At 49.0% G+C, this 16,480-nt stretch overlaps 1 protein-coding gene across 3 annotated transcripts in view; it reads right to left on the bottom strand.

The window, feature by feature from the left end:
• SH2D4A (SH2 domain containing 4A) overlaps positions 1-14,745 on the bottom strand; it is a 50,432-nt gene extending 35,687 nt beyond the window's left edge. Inside the window, exons 1-2 of one of the 3 annotated variants that reach the window (XM_045821578.1) lie at positions 14,310-14,745; positions 9,020-9,402 (exon numbers count right to left, since the gene is read on the bottom strand). In XM_045821578.1, coding sequence (XP_045677534.1) covers positions 9,020-9,200 — 181 coding nt within the window. In that variant the 5' untranslated portion in view covers positions 9,201-9,402; positions 14,310-14,745. Of the gene's footprint in view, positions 1-8,545; positions 8,624-9,019; positions 9,403-13,682; positions 13,867-14,309 lie in introns of those variants that run through there. The other 2 variants (XM_045821579.1, XM_045821580.1) reach the window with 2 other exon arrangements.
• Positions 14,746-16,480: the final 1,735 nt, after the last annotated feature.

The raw sequence follows: 16,480 nt of genomic DNA, 5'->3' as shown, positions 1-16,480 counted from the left end.
CTCCTCACCCTCAGGGGCTCTCACTCAGGGGCCGAAAGTGGAGAGACTGCAGAGGCTTCCAGGGTTCCACGCACCACACTAAAACCTTAGTGTGGGGGGAGACTCCGATACCCTCAGCTTCCTGCCAACGTGAAGGAGGGCATTAAAGCCTCTGTTTAGTTCACTCCAAAAAGACTTGGGAGTTTCCAACTCTGAGCACAAGGCAGAGCCAGATGCTGCAGGGGACACATGGATAAAACAGATGGGGCCACTCCCTGCAAGTCACCTAGAGTCTGCAAGAGAAAGAATGAGGCATGAGGTCACATATCTGATAAACTATATTGCGTGTCTGCTCTGCGCAGGCACTGAGGTAGATGCGTGCACAAACGTGAACAACAGCAACCACTTCCTGCCCTCAGGGAACTTACGTTCCAGTTGGAGGGGGCAGGCATTGAACAATTAATTAATTATAAAAGCAACACCTTGTGGGAGGGTGGTGTTTAAGGTGGTAAGGAAATGCTTCAGAAGATGAACTAACAAGTTTGGAAGGCCATCTTACATTTTAAGTCCAACGAGGGTTCAAAGGATGGAGAAATTGCTCTGGAACGACAGAGAAGAAATAAGAAGAGACGTTCTCTGTGCTGAGTTTTGGTGGAGGGATGTGGAATTTAGGGAGCAGGAGAGGGTTTGGTGCCCAACACAAAGAACAGCACGATGGAGGTCACAGCAGGGAATCGGTGGGGGTTATGGGGAAGAAGGGTCTCAACCAGAGCTGGGAAAGGTTTAGAAGTCACCTGGACACAGGGTGAGGATTGTGCAGGAGGGCAGAACCTCACAGGGCACAGGTCCTAGACACCTGGCTGCAGGATTTAAACTTCGGCCCCGTACTGCGTAAAGACAGAAAGGGGCATTGAAATCCCAGCGCTCCCACCAACTTTTTTTGTGACCATATATATGTCACTTTACCTCCCTGAGCCTGAGTTCCCTCTTTAATAAGACCGAGGTAGTAACTCTGGCCTCACAGACCTGCCGCATGATAAATGCTCAGAAAATACTAGCTCCGTTCCCGATCGCGTGACCAACAAAAGGCCCGTGACTGTCTGGGCTGGTGGTGCCCATATGAGAGGAGCGATCTAAGACACGCCCGGGCCTGTCAGCACCTGGTGGGTGAGGGTGGTCGGAGGTGGGAGCCCGGCGATTGAGTGCAGAGAGAGGAGGGGTGGGAACACCAGGAGGGGCAACCACAGCCTGAATGAGGGAAAGGGCAGTGTCACGCTGGACAGTAAGGTCCAGGTGGCTGAATCAAGGAAGGACTCAAAGATGATGCCAACATTTTGAGACTTAGCCACTGGGAGGTCAGTGGGAGGACAGCAGGAACAGTGACATTGAGAAGGTGCATTTGTTCGAGTTAGAGAGGAGCTGTTTTGCAGATGTAGAAAAAATTATTTTTAATTTTACTAGAAATCTGCATGCAGAGTTTCAGTGATACTAAAGTATGGAACTGGAGTCAGAAGTGAGGCTGAGATGGACCGCGTGAGGTTTGGGTGACTTCACAGATGGCGTTGTTGAAGCCAGCAGCACAGATGAAGTCACAGAGAGAACAAAGCCGAGAAGAGAGCCTCGGAAAAGCATGTGCTCTCTTCAGGGGGCAGAGGAAAAGGGAGGGAAAAGAGAGTGCTGGTTCAAAAGGAAACCAAACCAAACAAAACCAAACCAGATTCTGATTCCTGAGTAACTGACTGACATGGAAGGAGGCAAGGAGAATGCAGGGCCGAGCGGCCGAGGGAGGAGCAGAGGGAACAGTGCGCATGTGCTGAGAGGAGGGGAGAAGGGACGAGGACTGAGCCAGATCTTCTGCAGCCTGGGACCTCAGAGAGGACAATGTGGAGGATACAGGTGGGGACAGGCTGAAAGAGTGGGACAGAAACAACGGCGAAAGATGGAGGCTGCTAGTACGTGCTCCGGACAAGTTGTTATTTACTGAGCGCCTGCTGTGCTCTGGGCACTGCACACAGGCCAAGAGACAGAAGAAGCAGCGGCCGGAGCACAGGCAGCTGGAAGATTTCTCCAAACAGGAAACAAGGGCAGGTTCCACAGCTGGATTGTAGGACGGGTGCCAGGGACCAGGCTCAGGGACTGATGGGTAGAGGGACACGCGGACAACAGGTAAATGAGACAGTGTTGACAAGGAGAGCAGAGAAGTTCCAGTCTGGCAAGAGCTGAAAACTGGTAGGCACAGAACCACGTTTCCATCCTCAAATACTTCCTGAAGGTAAAGGTACAAACTTAAGGGCTCCTAAGGGGGCAGCCACACCCTGGGATTTCACTGATAAGTGGAAAGTAAAAAAATAAATAAACAAACAAAACAAACAGACTCCTGGATACAGAGGACAAACTGACAGTCAGATGGGAGGGGAGTTAGGTGAAAGGGTGAGGGATTAAGGAGTACAAAGTGGCAGTTACAGAACAGACAAGGGGACATAAAGCTCAGCATGGGGAATACAGTCAGTGATACTGTAATGCAGCATGTGGTGCCAGGCGGGTACCAGACTTATGGGGGCATCACTTTGTAAGTTATATAAATGTCTAGCCATGATGCTGTACACCTGAAACTAATATAATGTTGAATATAAACTGTAATTGGGAAATATTTTAAAATTAAAAATCAAGGCCTGGCCAGTGTGGCTCAGTTAGTTGGTACATTGTCCCGTAACAGAAAGGTCATGGGTTTAACTTTCAGTCAGGGAACACACATAGGTTGTGGGTTTGATTCCTGGTCAGGGTGCCGATCCCCAGTCCAGGTGTGAATGAGAAGCAGCAAATGGATGCTTCTCTCACACATCGATGTTTCTCTGTCTCTGAAAGCAATAAAAAAATGTCCTTCAGTGAAGATAAAAATAATAAACAAAATGTAAAAATATAATTTTTTATTCTAAGTTAAAATTATATGTGTGTGTATTTTATATAATACACACACATGCAGTGCTATCCAGGCATTCTGGATTTTCTGTCTACTTCACCTTGAAATTACAAGCACTTCAGTCAGAGGACAGTGAGAGAGGGAACTTTATATAGCACTTCCATTTAATTACAAGCTTTTCTCCCAGTCCTTGAATCATGCTTATATATTACAGTGCTGGTCATGTTTGCTATCTTAGGGATGCTTGAGAATTTCTTCTAAAAACAGATTTTCTAGAATAGTGGGTCAGGCCTGCTTGGTACCACAGCATGAAGAATTGCTGTGCAGAGACTCATACCCACACCTCATTCCCCACATATAATGTCCAAATACTGTGCTGTAAAATATCGCATGAAGCAGGTGACACGCATCCTTGACGAGGAGGTGGCTGGGCTTATTCCAGGCTTATATTTCAGCATGACACCGCTCAGGTCATCACTGTGTCTGATTGCCCTGAATCGGACACAGTGATTCCCAGGGCCAGTCACACGGGCTGGCCCTGCAGGGATGCAGGAGGGAGACACTGGAGGTGTCAGTGTGGATAGTCTCCTCGCGTGTAGGTCCATACAGCGCCAGGGCCCTCCCAGCTCTGAGACCGTGCTTCCGAGTCAGCACGTGGACTCCACTGTGACCGGATCAAACTCGGGACAACCAACCATGGTAACAGGGGAGAGTGTGAGAGGGAGGGAGGAGAATTATACAGTCACCCCCCTCTGCACGGGGGATGTGTTCCAAGACCCCCAGTGGATGCCTGAGGCTATGAATAGTACCGAACCCTACGCACACTATATTTATTCCTATATGCACATCCCCGTGATAGTTTATAAATTATGCACAGAGAGAGGTTAACAACGATAGTAATAAAATAGAAGAATTATAACAATATACTGTACCAAAAGTTATGTGAGTGGCTTTGGGGACATTACTAAGTGGAGTAAGGGTCACTTGAGCACCAGCAGGGTGATCCTGCCACAGTGGATCTGAGAGCTGAGACAGCAGCTCAGTGGCAGGTGGGCAGGCAGGGAGCACCCACAGCAAGGACATGCTGGACAGGGGCGTCCGGAGGCAGGGCGCGCGGCAGGACAGCATGGGATTGCATCATGCTGGCCTAAACGGTGCAGCTTGGAACTTAGGAATTGTTTACTTCAGGAATTTTCCATTTAATATTTCTGACTGCAGTTGACAAGAGTAACTAAAAGTATGGAAATCGAAGCCGTGGATAAGGGGGAAACTGTACACCCCATCCCCACAGAGAGGACTGGCCAAGGGACTGGATTCATGGAAGACAGAAGAGCATCCACACCAGGGGCCTCGTAACAAATTTAAATACAATGGGGGGATCATCAAGGCTGATACAAGCAGGGTACCTACCTGTACCCAGGTTGTTAAAATATTGATATACTTCCCTAAACTCTGAACATTCTAAGTACCTCCCACCACTCTGGCCCCGCTTCTAGGATAAGCCACCCCTGATCCAGAAAGCAAACGAAAGACAAATGCCTGGCTGGCCATGTCCCTTCTTTTTCTTTATTTTCTTTTTCATTATTGATGAGAAAGAGAGGGGTCAATTTTATTGTTCCAACCATTCATTGGTTGATTCTTGTGTGTGTCCTGACCTCGGATCAAACCTACTACTTTGGCATACCCAGATGATACTCTAACCAACTGAGTCCCCGGCCAGGGCCCCATGTCCCTTCTGGCAGATGCTTGTGTTGTGTTTGCCATTAAATATTTAGAGTCTCCCCAAGGCTATTACTAACCCTATTTTACCATGAGGAAATTAAGGCTTAGGCAGGGTAAGTAACTTGCCCCAGATCATAGAGCTAGTGAAATTGAAACTAGAATTCAAAACTGGCATGCGTGACCACGATACTTCTGGTGTGTTTAGGGCAGCCTTGTACTGTATCATCCAAACTGAAACACTTCGGAGAGCAAACAGTGAAGCCCCAAAACAGATGCCAGGATAACGAACATAAACAGGACTCAGCTGGACCAGCTCGGGGAGGGTGGGGATGGTTACTGTCACATTCCCTCTGGGCTTCGCACGGCAAGATGGGCGAGGAGAAGGCTCAGTCCAGCCCAGGTGCAGGTTAACGAGGACCGCGGCGAGCCCTGTCAGGACTTCCTGAAACTCCTTAAGACTGCTGCTTTCCCCACTGTTTGCCAGATTTGTTATCGTGGGTAGTAACCCTCTAGTGACTAACACTAAAGTCCATCTTTTAAAACTTTAATAATTTTTTATGCTTATTTTAGAGAGAAAAAGACAGTGGGAAGCTGGGGAACCTGCACAGTGCGGCAGCCAGGGAAGCAGGTGGGGTGAGGTGAGAACTTCCATCAGAGGAGGAGACCAGCAGCATCCACGAGCTCGGGAGGTGAGAAGGAAGAGGAGCTGCTATCACCTACACATGGATGCTCACCACGTAAGAAGCCAAGCTCAGTTGTGCTATCAAGGTCAGAGTTAGGGGAATAGACTAAGGCAGGAGACAGGGCCAGAACCAGCGCTTCAGACTTCGAGTGAGGTACCCCCTGGGAGCACAGATACTCAGGGGTCAGGCAGAGACGGAAAAGAAACGGTCCTGGAGGTGGCAGGAGACCCATACGTCAGGAGAGAGAGAGACTCAGCAGCAGCTCAGACGCAGCTGGAGCATCAGCTGAGGTAAGAACTAAATCCGGTGGTGGAGGACACCACACTGGGGTTGAGAGTGAAGGGAGAGAAGGAACTGGACTTTGCAGGTGGCAGAAGCCAAGGGCTAGATCATTGTTTCCTGAACAACAGAAGGCTTTGCATAAAGAACTTGCCCATTTGGTAACGATGAGAATCCAGCAAATGAAGTTCCAGGACCCCAAGTCCCTTTCAAGGGCACACACACAGTGACCAGGTCCCAGCCTAAGGTTTCTGTCGACTTCAGAGAGACCCAGTGAACCAGTGCTGGGCAGCCCTCTGCTAAGCAAAGGCCTCCTCTGGAAAAAACCATGCAGAATGAAGGCTCCAGGGCAGGCCCCGATGCCAGCACACGTTATCAAGCTCCAGGTAAGCTCCATATGCAGCATATTTGTTCATAGGACCAGCGTTGGGAGAGACTCAAGGTCCATTTCGCCCCTCAGCCTCAAAAGTGTGAACATGAATTGAGCCTCAGGTTTGGCTGTGAGTATTCATGTGATAATGTATTTCCTCACTGAGTTCAGGGACCAGTACACTGTCAGCGCACGAAACACCGGCCGGTGCTACTTTTATAGACTGGAGCAGCGCTGTCCACATGTGAGCCACCTCCGTACTCACACCTTCGGAGTAGCTCCATTGCAAAATACAAACAACAGGTGAGTCCATGTTAATATGTTTTACTTTGCTCAAGATATCCAAAATACTGTGTCAATATGGAATGAATATAAAATTATTAATGTGGTATTTTACATTATCTCCTTCCTACCACATCTTTGAAATCGGTCCTTTGCACTGCAAGCGAGCCTCAGTGCGAGCAGCTTCATTCTAGAGCTCCATAACCATGCGCGCCTCGCGGCCACCCCCGGACAGCGGTGCTCGCAACCCCCGCAGGCAGAGGAGGTCCGTACGACCCCCTCTCTAGGAATCACATTTTCCCACCACATTTTGAAATGGTTTTCTGATCTATTACTGAATTATGTCCTTACTTCCGGTTGTTTTACTTACTTTAGCCCCTCCTACTTTAGACTTTCGAGGACTAAAAGGTGAGCAGGCGCCCAGGATGCGCTTCGTCTCACAGTTCAGGGACACTCCCTGAAACCTCACCAGGGCCGGCCATGCAGACAGAACAACGCCCGGACCACAGTGAAAGCAGGGCCACGTGATGGGCTGGACTGGGGTCAAGCAGTGGGGGGTGGGCCTAAGATATATTTATTTACATTTTTAAAATTAAATGTACTGGGGTAACAAACTCACAAAACAAACCAAACTCAATGATGCATATAAAGAGCCAGGAACATCTCCAAAGCCGCAGCCTGGCTAAGAACCGCAGAGAAAAAAACAGAACTCAAATCAGCCGGTACAAGCTGGCTGGGTGGGGAGGGGGAGGGGGAGGGGGAGGGGGAGGGGGAGGGGTGGGGGTGGAGGTGGGGGTGGGGAGGCCGGGGAGGCGGGGAAGGCAGGGAGCTTAGGCCTGGAAGGAGCAGAGCCCAGGGTGAGGCCTCTCAACAAACACTGGCCAGGGGCTAGAAGGCCTGCAGCAGAACAAACCTCTGGAAATCACCTGCTGTGACAACACTGCCTTTATCTGTGACCTCAGCTCCAGAGGCAGAACAATATGACAGACAGAGAGCTACTGTCTTTTTAGTGGGAAGTGGGAAAAGAATCTCAAAAACTTGCCTTTTCTGTGGTCAGAAGAGGAACTAGCTTAATGCAAAATATATTTTTCCAAGTGTCAAACTTAAGGGAATAATAAACTCCTCACATGAAATACCGACAAAACGTTCACTGTGTATAGTAATATATTTTTTCATGATCACTTAACTCATACAGTCATACAGGTTTTCTGAGAGGTAGAATCAAAACTCTGCAAAGGAAGAATTTAAGCAAAGAAACTGCAACTGTTTCTTAAGTCACCACAGGGAGATCGATTCAGCAAACGTAAGAAGCCCCGAGTCTAACAAGCAGCCTGGGCCGCTGACTCCAAGGGACAGAAGCTTTCAGCTCTTACTAGTCCCCAAAGTCACCCACCACATCAGTGTGTTATGTCCACAGTGAACTTGGCACCCAGAGAGGCCCAGTTGTACCTGGTCCACTCTGATAAAGAACTCGAGGAGAGGCATAAACCAGTTCAGAAAGGTGAGAGGGTGATGCTTCAGTTTGGGCGTGTTCCTTGTGGAAGGAAAAATTCTGTTTTGGATGGTGGAGAGCACTGTGATAGCCAACAGAACTGGGCACCTACCTACCCGAGGTGTGACCTTGCATATATTACCACTCTGATCCTGTTTTCTTCATTTGTAAAATGGGAAAATTAATACTGAGTTTGCAGAAGTTTTGTGAAGGTGAGATACCACGTAGGTAAATGTGCTTTGCATAGTGCCTGACAAATTTAACAAATACCTGCCACTGATAATAACAGTAATACTAATGAATGAGATATTCATTTATTTTTATATCATTATGAAGGCTTAATTGGAAAAAGGTTTTAATAAAAAGTAGTATAAGGCAAAGGTCACTAAACTGACTTCCTTTTTAAGTCTGCTCATATCAGTGTTCAAGTAAGATTCATTTTTTCAATCTTTGAAGCCCTGAATGGCTTTATCAAATTTTGTTTTCCCTAGCTTAACAAAAAATGAGGAAAAATTGGTCTTGAATGCCTGTGTAAGTGACCTTGAAAGCTGTGTGTTTTTTAAAAACAACTTAGTTATTCATCCATAATAAAATCTGAGAGGGCGGGGGCGGGTAAGGGCGCTGGCTGGGAAGGGAGGTTACTGTGTGCTTTTCTATGACTGTGTATACATACTCTAAGTCTCGATGCTCAGAGAATTCCTCCCCCACGGTTTCAAAAGGCCTCACAAGCTACCAAGGAATCCCTTGGCTCAGGAAGAAATAGATCTGAAAAGTTAACTCACACTAAAAGAAATTATAATACTAAAAAATATTATTACCTTTTTCCTTGTAGCAGTATTTGTATTTTAAGGGGTGGTTCTCTTAAAATGATAACTCAAAGAAAAATCTCTTCAAATCTGAAAGATGCAAACACAATTGCTATAAAGATGCTGATACAAGGACTTTGTATGCTGGTAAGTAGATCACTAGGCATCTGTGACAATAGTGGGGATAGAAACCTTCCTTAATGCCCCTCACATCAAACTCACAGGTGACTTTTTACTTCAGCCCAAGGTCAGTCTGGTTTCAAGCAATCTGCTTACACAACTCCAGGGTAATTGCTGTGTGTGTGTATGTGCTCCTGAGTGTAGACTTCAAGTTGATAAATTGCCCTATTAGAATCTCAATAACACTTAGGGTCCATCCACTAAACTGCAACTCGACGGGGCTTACTTCTGACTAGCGTGAAATGTTCACACGAGCCAGGAGCCGTCCTCCTAGCGCATTCACAGGAGAAATGTGGCTAAGTTTACCTTTCTTTGGTCTGGATTTCACTGGCAAGGACTCCTTTTTTTCCATTGCTGCTTCTCTTTCTTTCCATCGGCGGATCTGTTCCTCCCTCATCTTGAAGAACAGGATCTGTTTCTGCTCTTCGCTGAGCTCTGCCAGCAGATCAGGATCTATGTACATCTCCGACAGTATCTGTTTCAGCATCTTCGCAGCTCTGGAGTCTTTTACACCTGTGGCAGAAGTTCTTGAAAATGGCTTCCTGGTGTGCCCTCCACCTGGGCTGGCACTTGGAAGGACCTTCCTTCCCAGAGACTCACAGCAGCCCCGAGTGACGGGGATAATAACTCAGCAAACGGGCTCTTGGTTCCTGGCACCGAACATCCTGCCCGAAACGCCGTTCGTGAACCTGCCAGGAGCAACAGCCAAAAAGCAGGCACTATTAAAATGTGTAGATGCCAGGCAAGGACAGGCTTACGAATAAAGCTGGGCGGGAATGCAGTATTGCTTTTCATTTATGAGGAAAAGAAAAGAAAAGCCGAGGCACGCTTTGTTGAGTTTGTGTAACCTCTACCCGTAATTTCCAAAGATACTTTATCAAAACAAAAGAAAGCAAACCCTAACTTTTTTACAGGTCAGCCTCAGGGAAACAGAAAATTTAACAGAGGTTTGGCCTCGTTCCAGCCAAGCAAACACATTACTACCTCAGAGCCTAACAAACCAACTGTGTGGCTCAGAAAAGAATTAAAGAAAAAAAAAAGAGAGGAGGAAATTAAAGGTTCTTTCCAAACAACTGATTTTAAAAAAATACTGTTTTTGAGACCTCACAGAATTGCCTACCTCAAACCAAACCGAAACAGAACCATGCTCAAGGAAGGAAAAAGAAGAAATAAAAATTAGACCACAATGCTACTTTCCCATTTTCCCCTTAAACGTAGCACTGAATAAACACACGTGTTCTCTTGTCTTCACAGAAGGACAATGCAATTTCAGACAACCTACTAGAACTATGAAAACAGTGCGAGTGCAGGAGAGAACCCTCACGTACATTCTGGAAGGTCACCAGGTTTTAGGTGTACCTCCTGCAGATAACCTAATTTAATAAAATCTAAATTTACAGATCAGATAAACTGGGGGAATGGAGAGGTGGCTAAGTTCATTACAAAGGATCCTTGCTTTAAAAAAGAGTTCATTAGAGGCTCCTTTAAAAAGACTGAAAGTCAGCGATTGGAGGCATAGAAGGGCCAACCGGAGGATGTTCACTGGAATGTCAAGGAGTCGTCCACTCTGATTTCTCACCCGAGTGTGGCATGGACTCGTATATTCACAAGTGGCCTCACAGTGGCTCTACTGGAAGGGGGCTGACGATTCCACTGACGTCTCATTCCACTTTCCACATTTCTGTTCGGTTGATTAAAAAAAAAAAAAGCCCTGGCTGGTGTGGCTCAGTGGATTGAGTGCCGGCCTGAGAACCAAAAGGTCACCATTGTGATTCCCAGGCAGGACATGTGCCTGGCTTGTGGCCAGGTCCCCAGTTGAGGCTGTGCAAGAAGCAACCAAGCTGTATCTCTCACTCATCAATGTTTCTCTCCCTTCTTCCCTCCTTCCCCATATCTCTAAGAATAAATAAATAAAATTTAAAAATTAAAAAGAAAAGCCAATCATGCTTTTTTAACAAGAATTATATGTACATTTCCATTCTGGAAAAAAGACTTTCATTTGTTTCAATATGGTAGGCTCACCAAAATTCTAAGAAACTGACTAATAATTTGGTGCTTATAATGCCTCAATAATCTCACTATGTAGCCATGCCCTTTCACATGTGATTTCTCCAAACTAAGTTCAAACTCTCTTAGACTTCACTCCAGTTCCTGAGCCTCCCCGTTCCTCCCCCTGTTGCCATCCACACAGCCAGACGGTGATGCTCCTCCTGCCCCCACCCCCCTGGGAGTGTCCCCGAGTTTCCTCTCTTCCTCCTCTTCCTTGCAAACTTCTCCATCTGCGCCAGTCTTTTGAGACTAGTGCTCAAACCTAAAGTGGTTTGCATAACATAGCACATAGATTCACTAACTATTCCTTGTGTAGCAGTCTGCAACTATTTCTTGCTAACTGCATCCTATAATCTATCTTCTGCAGCATTCAACTACTGGAATTTGAATGAAACACAATATTAAGAGAAAATTAAAATAAATTAAAAGCAGTGTCTGGCTCCAGTTCAACCAAGCATGCCTATCCCAGGATCTACCTTTGTATTTTGCTTTGAGGTGAGCCTCAAAGGCTAAAACAGCCACAAAATAGATGTCCTGTGACATTTTCTTGACTTTGAGATTCTAACAGCCTCCCAAGGGGCAGGGCTCACTAAATTCACACTAATGGAGAGAGAGGGCCCCGAGGCCGAGCTCTTGTCTGCAGATGAAACGAACCAGAGGAAGAATTTGGTTGAGATGAAGTCCTAAGAAATCAAAGTGGATGACTCCTTAACATTCCAGTGAGAATGCCCTTCCGTTGGCCCTTCCAAGCCTCCAATCTCTGACTTTCACGGAAATAAAACATGGTAGAAAATGAGGGGCCTGAGGAAACCTGAGGCTGCTTCTCTGTTCCCCATTTCAAATGGGGTGAATCCCAGCAACAGCGACAGAGTGGGTAGAGCCTAAAAGCTAATAAAACCCTGAAAGTGCCAAATTCACATCCCTCCCCTCTGCCCCACACAGAGTACGCCTGGTAACAAGAGCTTCCACTCACTGTTGCAGCCACTGCCTTCAGCACGCTACGTGTATTAACTCCTTTCGTCTTCACAGCAGCCCTCAGGGTTCAGCCTCCCACTCGCCCCACGTCTCAGATGGAGAAGACGGAGGGTGGCAGAGCTGGGGCAGCCTGGCTCTGAGCCGGCTCGACTGGACTCCGCCAGTACCGTGGGGTTTCTTTGCGAGCCCAGAGCCAGAACATCATCAGACTGTGATATCACATCACATGTGAAATATCTGAATGAAGACCAGCAACTTCTGGCGAGCACGGAAATGCTGAACTGAAGCTGTGTGCCACAGAGGGCCTCCCGGGCAGCCCCCTCAGCCACAGCAGCTCTGTGGGGAGATGCTGAGGTTCGCCCACAGTTTTCACTTTTTGTTTTGCCTTTTGTAGCAAACGTGGATCTTTAGCATGAAAGTTAACTAGCAGATCTTGAAGGAAAGACAGTGGCTTCCCTGTGTCTTCAGAGGATACCTGGGGACTCAACTGGCAACAGTCCTATGGTCAGGCAGCGAAGTGACACATATGCCATTCTAAGCCTGTTGATTCCTACAGGTGTGAACGGACTCTTTCCTCCCCCAGGCTTTCAGACGGAAAAGTCAAACCCAGCACAGGGTGCTCAGAGGACAACTGGCAAAGGCCCCCCCACCCCCCGGAATCTCAGCTCTGCCTCTCATGAGCTGTGTGACTCTGGGCTGTGACTTCACTTCTCTGGACTCAGTTTCTGCATCTGTGCAGTGAAGGCCTGCACTGTGAATCCTCTGAGGACTATGTCAGACAAGCTGTGCGAAGGTTCAGAGCCGAGCAGAGTCAGCCAGGGCAGAGGAAATAGGAACGAGGAAATTAGGCAGCCAGGGTTTGCCCCACTTTCGCTGTCTGACAGGACAGTCATCGTGGCACTGAATCAAACTCCACTGACTTCCCCTGACGCGCCGAGTGCCGCACACTTCCATTCACTCAGGACCCAACAGAAAGAAAGCGCTCAGCGGAGTCAGTTTTCTTCCTCTGCACCACTTTTCTTAAAAGACGGTAAGGACAAGCCATAAGCCCACATCTGCTATGTATTCCAAAACTAAATTCCCCCAGGGCCACAGGGTCCCGTGTCTTCCAGGATGCCCGCAGACCTGGCCTGACTCGCACGCGTCCCAGCCCTGCTCTACAAAACAAGGGGTGTGCTTTAATGATGCGGAGACAAAACAAAAACCAAAGCAAGCAAACAGACAAACAACAACCTGAGATACAGCATAAATCACAACAAATTATAATGTCGACAGTATGACTATAATGTTAAGAGTATAGTTTGAATTTTAATTATTTTAAAATAGCCAGCTCTGTTTTCAGATTCGCAGTTATCTTATTCAACTTTATTTTATTAATCCATCTGTAAAGGGGCCATTTTGAGGATAAAATAAATTACCAGAGCTGACAGCAATTTGGTAAGTTTTGTAAATATATACCATTCTTTAGAAATTTGAAATGACTGCACACACAAACTTCTCTAGAAAATTCCACTCACACGCCAAATCTATGGCCACATATGCTTTCCATTTGTTCACTTAAAAAATATTGCATCTAAGTCGTCTCCATTAAACAGGCAATCAAATAAAAGCCATTTCAGAGGAGAGGAGACTGCGTTTAGAGAGATCTGCCACACTCGCCTCTTCCCCGAGACCCTGGGGAGGGAAGAGGCAAGTTGTGACTTCTCACTGCGTCTCCACGCCCACCCGCTTCGGGCGCGGGAGGGAGGGCAGGGACCGCTCGGCGCCCGCTGGTGGAGGAAGGCCATCGCCATCGAACTAACCGGGGGCCCTTGTCTGAGTCTGAAGCAGGCCCCGGCCTTCCGCGCTCAGGGCCCGCAGGGTGCCCCGGTGCTGGCGTGCTGAAACCGTTTCCCCGACTCTCCTGGAAGGTGTGGGGCTAAGGGGTCCCCACGGCTCTACCCACGTGTGTGCGTGTGCTCGTCCACGGCGAGTCGCTGCGGCCGCACCAGCGTGGTGCGCAGGTCGCTGGGCCGCGGGAGGCGGGGGCCGGCGGGGGAGACGGCGGGGCGCTGGGGCTGTTGGACTGGAGTCCAGAAACCTTGGAGCAGCCCAGACCCTCCCGGGCCGCCACCACCCCGCAGCCCCAGCACCCTCCCGGGCGGAGCCCGGCCTGACGAGTGTGCACACGCCCCTCGGGGACACCGAGCCCCGCCCGCAGCCCAGAACTGCCCCGAGGCTCTCCCACGTGCCTTGTGCCCGCCCCCTCCGGGGTCCCCCCTAGAGCGACCGGGAGCCCCAGCCCCCTGGCTCACCGCCGGCGCTCGAGACACCGGACACCAGACACCGGACACCGGACGCCCGCCCGCCAGGGCCCTGCTCGCCGCCCATTCCCGCACCTGAGCCTGCCCGCGCGCGGCAGAGGGGCCGTGGCACGCAGGCCTAGCCGTCGCCAGCCCTGCGCCCTCCCGCTCCCCCCCCCCACCCAGAAACCCCCCTCCACCTCCCACCGCCCGGTCCCCAGTCTTCTCCCGACCTCCCCTTCTCGGCCTCTGCCTCCACCACGGCACCCACCTGCAGCGCCGGGACTCACCTGGCCGGGCGACCCGCGCACCCACCACGTCCAGTTGGGGCGGCCAAAGCTGTCTGGGAAGGAAGGGAGGGACAGGCAGAGGCACCCGCGAGCCGCACTGGCTGGCTGGACAAACACTCCAGTGAGAGGTTGGCAAACAGCGTCCCTCAGCCCCGGCCCGCCCGCGCTGCCCCACCCACGGCCCGTATGCCGGGGTGACTGGCTGGGCGCTGGCGGCCCCGCCCGGGCTCCTGGACACGCTCCAGGGCCAGGCGGCGGCGGGGCCCGGCGGCAGGCTGCACGCCAGGCCCGCTGTCCCGGGGGCCCACTGGCCTCGCAGCGGTGGTCCAGGCCCAGGCCACATGGTCCACCCGCAGTCTCCGACGGTTCATTGCTGGTCCCGCCATCTCGGGTCTCTGCATAACTTATTCATATCAGCGGCCCGGCCCCTTCTCCACCCTAGAGCTCAGGGTTTCTTGCAAGGAGGAGCCAGCGGGGGACCGGCAGGCCTTTCTCAGTTACACCGAGTCCCACGGGCCAAGTCGGCTCACCTCTCGGGTTCTGCTCCTGCGTCTCTTGGAGCTTACTTTTTTTTCTTTTGTTGTCACTAAGTAAATGATCAAACTCTCGGGCACTTGCCAGTACCGGTGTGGCTTTGTAGGACAGGATCAAGAAGGAGGAAGGCTGGAAAGATGGAGACTGGAAACCACAGTGACATGAAGAGAAAAGTAAAAAAAATCTGAAGGTCAAGAACCTTGAGAATTTCATCCAGAACAGGTTGGGGCGGCGCATGAAGGGAGGAGCTGACTGAGGACCAGAGGAGGAGCTCTCAGGGGAAATTGGAGTGGAGAAGGAGACATTGGAGGGTATGTTCCCCTGAAGAGAAAAGTACAAAACTGGAGAAAAGTGGCTGGATTTGGTGAACCCCAGACCACACGTGTTGGGGAAAGATGTAATAAAACAGTCCACCTCTCCCCAGCCTGTCTAGTAAATTCAGGAGCCTGGCTTGCTTTGTTCAAACAGGACACTGTCTCGCCTCCAGCCTCTCCAAACTGCAGAAGGTACTCAGGGTTAGAAAGAGCCTTAGGGCAGAGATCCGTCCCCAGACCTAGCTATTTAGGAACCATCCCAGGCATCCTAATAGGTGGGAGTTTCTGGTTTAGGTTCTGTTCCCCTCTGCTCATTAAATGAATGGCCTGTGGGGTGTTTTTTGGCTGCAGTGACATTTGCCCCTGGTTAGCTGTGGCCAGCTCACAGTGAATCCTAACATTCTGTGGAGTGAACAGCTGATGAACCGTGAAGAGTGGTTCATTAGGCAGTAAAAATTCCATAGGGCACTTGTAACAACCAATTACCTTCCACCATGTTCCACCTCTCTCCAGGTCCTTTATCACAGCGCTCCCACGTTGCTACTCACCTCTCTGTCCTTCGGTTTCGCCCTCTGCATAACAGCAGCACCTACCTAACTCATTAAGTTGTTAACAATGGTTAAATGAGGTAAAACATGTAAAATGCTTACAACAGTTTCTGAAAATGGTAAGAGTTCAGACACATTAGGTCACAGTATTTCACATCACGTACTATCATTTCAAGTTATCACTTCACACCTAGGTTATGGATTTTGCCTCCTAGGGCACCTAGACTCCGAGGCAGCCTCAGCGATCCCCCTCCTAGTGCAATGGTCCTTGCCTTGGCTGTGGAGAATACGTTCCTAGAGCACCAGTGGTTGACTAAAACCACGGGTAGTACCAAACCCTATATATACTATGTTTTTTCCTATATATGTATATCTATGATAAAGTTTAATTTATAAATTAGGAACAGTAAGAGATTAATAACAATAACAATCATAAAATGGAAGAATTATAACAATACACTGTAATAAAAGTTATGTGAATGGCTTTGGGCCATTGTTAAGTAAAAAGAGGGTGACTTGAGCAAAAGCACCACAATGCCATGAAAGTTGATCTGATCACAAAGACGGCTACTAAGTGACTAAGGTGTGCGTAGCGTGTATAGTGTGAATATGCTGGAGGAAAGGGTGGTTTATGTCTAGGGCAGGGCAGAGCAGGAAAGGTTTCATTGGAGTGGCACGCAATTGAAAACTAATGAGTTTCATAGACACAGACGATAGAATGATGATTACCAGAGAGAAAGGGGGTAGGGGAATAGAAGAGGGTATGGGCTTGGTT

This window comes from Phyllostomus hastatus, unplaced genomic scaffold, assembly GCF_019186645.2.
Source record: "Phyllostomus hastatus isolate PE091 unplaced genomic scaffold, TTU_PhHast_1.1 phas_scaffold_46, whole genome shotgun sequence".
NCBI classification, from domain to species: Eukaryota; Metazoa; Chordata; class Mammalia; order Chiroptera; family Phyllostomidae; genus Phyllostomus; species Phyllostomus hastatus.
This window is presented reverse-complemented; position numbering and strand designations above follow the sequence as displayed.